This window comes from Panthera leo, chromosome C1, assembly GCF_018350215.1.
Source record: "Panthera leo isolate Ple1 chromosome C1, P.leo_Ple1_pat1.1, whole genome shotgun sequence".
Lineage (NCBI taxonomy): Eukaryota > Metazoa > Chordata > Mammalia > Carnivora > Felidae > Panthera > Panthera leo.
Window position 1 is genome coordinate 16618065 of NC_056686.1, and position 5156 is coordinate 16623220.

Genomic DNA, 5156 nt, shown 5'->3' on the forward strand with positions numbered 1-5156 from the left:
AGACTATGAGATCATGACCTGAGCCGAAGTCGGAGGCTCAACCGACTGAGCCACCCAGATGCCCCTGTTGCTGTTTTTTAAATGTCGATAAAAGCTAATTATTAAATATTCACCATGTGCCAAGTTTTGTATGTACTTTATGTCATTAAAATGTTATAATAATCTGATGAGGTAGAATCCGTCGTTCCCAGTTTATGATTAAGAAAACCAAAGCCCCGTTGGGGTGCCTGGGCGGCTCAGTCGGTTAAGCCCCCGACTTCAGCTCAGGTCATGATCTCACGGTTTGTGGGTTTGAGCCCCGCGTCGGTCTCTGTGCTGACAGCTCGGAGCCTGGAGCCTGCTTGGGATTCTGTGTCTCCCTCTCTCTCTGCCCCTCCCCCGCTCATGCTCTGTCTCTCAAAACTAAATAAATGTTAAAAAAAAAAAAAAGTTTAAAAGAAAAAAGAAAACTGAGGCCCCGGGAGGTTAAGTAACTTCCCAAGGGCAGCTAGGAAGTGGCAGGTCTAGGAAGCTGATTACTGAGCTTCCCATCACTACCACACTGCCCTTTGTATTCTTCTGTATTTTCCAAGCTTTTGACGATCAGTCCAAGTTCCTGACTTTTTAAAAAATTCCTTCAGCCCTGATGTTCTCTGCCTCTCTGGTTCTCACATCCCCCCAGTACCCCCCCCCCCCCCCCCGCCTCCATCCTTGCAGACTCCTGCCTTGCTGTCCCTGCCCCCACGCCAGCTGCGGCTGGGGTAGGACATTCAGTGTCCCAGTCTTGCTGAGGTCTGCTCAAAATGTCCCTGGTAGGCTTCTGACCCCTGGGGCCATGCTGGGGGCAGGTCCAGGGAAGGAGAAGGGGAAGTCAGAAGGGATGTGAAACTTGGCCACAGCCGGACAGGCACCACCCCTGCTGGGTGTCCCACAGGGGTCCCTGGGTGGAGGACAGGAGCATCCAGTTGAACTGACTGCCAGCTGAGGCAGGTGAGGCCCGCGCCTGAGGGGGTGGGGGCCCGGGGAGCTGACCTAGGAGGCTGGACAATCGAGGCGGGAGGGAGGGAGAACACTGCCAGCCGGTTCTGTGCCAGGACAGGGTTGCAAGGGGCACTGATCCAAGATCCGGAATAAGTGAGTGGGGGGACCTTTATTCCTTGGGTTTGGGAGACGGTGGGAGGTGGTAATATAGACACATCAGCTCTAGCCAGAGTTCCCAGGTTTCGGCCCCCCCAAAACACAGGAAGCTGGGGAGAGGCTAGGGGTGTTGGAGCCAGCAGAGGGGTCCCCGTAGAGGGTACAGCGGGTGCTGAAAGGGGCCGAATGTGTAGGGGAGTGAGCACATGTGTTGTGTCAGGGGGTTGTGAATCCCTGTGCGTATGCACAGCTCTGCCATCTGGGTGAGAGAGTGTGAATTAAATAAGGCGTAGGCGCTCAATAAATATTTGTTCAATGGGATTGATCATCGGTAGGAGTATATGAATGTGTGTGTCTCGGGGAGTGAGAGGTGGAGTCTATTTGGGTGTCGGTTTGTGCCTCCAGGAGCGTGCAGTGGATTTTGAGTTCGCTCGCCGTGGTGTGCAGGTGTGGGATGAGAGGCTGTGTTTGTGTGTTTGAGTATGTAACTGTGTGGGTGTGCTCAGCTGTGTGTGTGTGTGTGTGTGTGTGTGTGTGTGTGTGTGTGTGTGTATCTGGGCAAATTTCTGGTTCTGCGTATATGTGCGGGGTCCCTGGAGCTGGGTGGAAGGCAGACTTCGGAGGCCCTCGAGGGAGTGTATGTGCCTCGGTGGTGGGGGGATGTGTACAGAACACTGTGGGCGTAGGGTTCAATGTATGAGTTGGGTGTGTGTGAGGGTGTGATGCCCACTCTGGCCCATGTCTCCACAGTGGCATCATGGAGGCCCCATGGGGCTGGCTGGTGGTCTGCGTGCTGGCCACATCCCTGACCTTTACAGTGACCGAGGATGTGTGCCGAGCACCAGATGGGAAGGCTGGGGCCCCAGGAGCGCCTGGCCGACCTGGACGGCCAGGCCTCAAGGGGGAGCAAGGGGAGCCAGGTGAGTACCTCCCTCTGGACCCCAGCCCCTCCTCCCTTGGCCTGGCCTGGCCTCCAGGGTGGAGACTTGGGGGTGGCACCAAGAAGCGGGAATCTACCTGGGCCCCCACGTGATGCCTGCTCACTCTACACTTGGTCCCAGAGGCTGAGGGGGCCTAGTCTTCTCTCTGGACATGTCCCCAGGCTGCCAGGCCCCTCCATATCCCCCTTACTGCCTGAGTCCTCTTTCTTTTTTTTTTTTTTTCTTTTTTTAATGTTTATTTATTTTTGAAGGAGAGAGAGACAGTGAGCAGGGGAGGAGCAGAGAGAGAGAGAGAGGGAGACACAGAATCCAAAGCAGGCTCCAGGCTCTGAGCTGTCAGCACAGAGCCAGATGTGGGACTTGAACTCATAAACCGTGAGATCATGACCCAAGCCGAAGTCAGACGCTTAACTGAGCCACCCAGGCGCCTGAGTCCTCTTTCTTTGGCCTCACCTTCCTTCCCTGGAGGATGGACCACTACAAGCAATGAATGAGAAAGGTCTTGGAAAAGTGCACACTCCTGGGCTGCTGTTAAGTTACCAGAACGAATAAAGTGCTAGCCTTTAGACTCAGGAGACTTTTCTTGCTATGTAACCTCAGGCAAGTTACTGACCCTCTCTGAGCCTCAGTTTCCTCATCTGTAAACCGAAGAAATAACCCCACCTGGCACACAGAGAGGATCGACTGATGGCAACTATCCTTTCGGCTTCCTTCCAGCCCCCCACACCCAACTCTGTCCCTGCTTCCCCATTGCCAGCCCCTTCTGGCATCAGAAACTCACAGTCTAGAAAACAGGTTGGGGGTGAAGGAGAAGGGAGAGGAGGACGTGCCCAGAGTGGGAGAAGGAAGTCTCAGGGAATTCTCTTGAGCCTCCCAGTCGGCAGCAGGCCAGAGAGATCTGCAGAGACACTTGCAAGCATTTGCATCCAGGCGTCCTGTACGTAGTCCTGACCTAAAGGGATCGGGGTCAGTGGCCCAGCGGGGTGTGGAGTTCACGGCCGGCCAGAAGCACAGTGGACGAGCCAGTGTCCTGCTTTTGCCAGGACCTGACAGCTTCCCAAGTGCCTGTTTGCACTTCTTTCCACTTGATAGATAAAGAAGCTGCAGCTCAGAGGTTGAAACATCTGCCCAAGGTCACACAGCCAGCCAGAGTCAAGGTCTTAAAGGCCCAGGCACTCCCCCATCCTCCACTGCACAGCAGTCGGGCCATCTCCCAGCTCCCATCTCCCTGAGGACTAGGGAACACTGGACTCTCACTCCAGATCTGGCCTTTCTCCCCCACAGGGGCACCTGGCGTCTGGACGGGCATCCGGGGCCTTAAAGGAGACCAGGGGGACCCTGGGCCCCCTGGAAACCCTGGCAACATGGGCTTCCCTGGGCCCAGTGGCTCCCTGGGTCTCCCTGGCACCCCGGGAGTGAAAGGCATCAAGGGCAACCCGGGCAACATCAAGGACCAGCCACGGCCAGCCTTCTCGGCCATCAGGCGGAACCCACCAATGAGTGGCAACGTCGTCATCTTCGACACGGTCGTCACCAACCAGGAAGGCCCGTACCACAATAACACGGGCCAGTTCATCTGTGCTGTGTCCGGCTACTACTATTTCACTTTCCAGGTGGTGTCCAAGTGGGACATCTGCCTGTCCATCGTGTCCTCTGGGAGGGACCAGGCCCAGCGCTCCTTGGGCTTCTGTGACGCCAACAGCAAGGGACTCTTCCAGGTGGTGTCCGGGAGCACGGTTCTCAAGTTACAGCGCGGCGATCGGGTCTGGATTGAAAGAGACCCCGCCCAGGGCCGGATTTACCAGGGCCCTGAGGTGGACAGCGTCTTCAGTGGCTTCCTCGTCTTCCCATCCATCTGAACCAGGGAAGGAGCCTCCCGACCCTGGCCTCACATGCTTCCTTTTCTGTGTGACTCTGGCCCGCTCACTCCACCTCTCTGGTTGCTATGGTCTGCTCTGCCTGGGGGTGCTGTTGCTTGAGCTGTCTGAAGGGAGAGGGCTGGCTCCCGGGGCCCCTAGAACTTACCGCTGGCTGCACGCTGTAAGGAGATTGATCTCTTCGAACCCTTCCTACAATAAATACCTGAGGCCATGTCTGTTGAGCGTCTGTTGAGTTGCTACACTGGGCACTGGGAGGGAGCATAAGGACGACAGTTACGGAGTGCTTACGAGGCAGGCCTGCGTTTTGTATTTTACAGCAGGTATTTAGCAGGTCCTGGGAGTCCTAGGACCTAGGGCCACCCCTTACCGGTTGTCCAACCGTGTGCATATTATATAACTTCGGTGAACTCAGTTCCCTTATCTGTAAAATGGGAATAACAACGGCACCTACTTCAAAGGGTTGTTGAGAGGATTGAGTGACTTAATATATGAAAATTGCAGAGCCGTTCCTGAGTCAGAGTAAGGGCTGAGTAAGTCCTAGGTATTATTATGTTTTGTTTAATCTGTACAGCTGAGGGGTGAGGTGGGTATCACGACCCTATTTTACAGATAACGAAGCAGGTTGGAGTCTGGGGCTGGATATAAGGCCCAAGGTCAGCGTTTAGGTAGAGGAGCTGGGGTCTGAACCCAAATCTTACTAGCCAAGTGAGGCTAGTAAGGCTTACTTACCCAAGCCTGCGTGTTTAACCGCGACCCTTGCCAGCCTCCACAGCCACGGCCTGACACATGCTTTCCAACCTTGAACCAGAAAAACATGGGCAAGACTCAGAGAGGGGTGGTAATCGGCCCAAGGGCAGCCAGCAGTCCTCCCCAAAGCCAGGCTTCCTGAGTCCGGCCCTGGGCTTCCACTCAGGCAGGCATGTGAGGCTGGGGCTGCTGCTCGCTGGGCATCCCTCCCGGGCTGCAACTGAGGTCTGGAATTCTCATGGTGCCTTCCCAGGGTCCCACTTAGCCTGTCCAGGAACACTCGGAAGCAAGAAGCCTCGCTATGTCCTCTGTATGTGAAGACAATAAGGAGACCGGGAGTTCAGTCCTAGGCTGTCCAATGCCCTGCACATTTTCTCAAAGGAAGCCGTCTGTGCTTTGTGCTGTGCGCACATCACACACCTGCACGCCACGCAGACACACCCGTCTTCCTGAGGTTGCACGTGACCCACAT

At 55.5% G+C, this 5156-nt stretch overlaps 1 protein-coding gene across 1 annotated transcript; it reads left to right on the forward strand.

Moving 5' to 3' along the window:
• Positions 1 to 871: 871 nt before the first annotated feature.
• C1QA (complement C1q A chain) lies at positions 872 to 4152 on the forward strand. The gene is made up of 3 exons (XM_042951485.1): positions 872 to 969; positions 1867 to 2036; positions 3342 to 4152. Exons 2-3 carry the CDS (start codon positions 1874 to 1876, stop codon positions 3914 to 3916), a joined length of 738 nt encoding a protein of 245 aa, XP_042807419.1. The 5' UTR covers positions 872 to 969; positions 1867 to 1873; the 3' UTR covers positions 3917 to 4152.
• The last annotated feature ends 1004 nt before the right edge of the window (positions 4153 to 5156 follow it).

What these genes read in the sequence shown, in the direction of transcription:
- C1QA (XM_042951485.1), top strand. Translation starts at nt 1,874, where the DNA reads ATGGAGGCCCCATGGGGCTGGCTGGTGGTCTGCGTGCTGGCCACATCC. An exon ending in GGGGGAGCAAGGGGAGCCAG is followed by an intron (nt 2,037 to 3,341) that starts GTGAGTACCTCC and finishes TCTCCCCCACAG; the next exon opens with GGGCACCTGGCGTCTGGACG.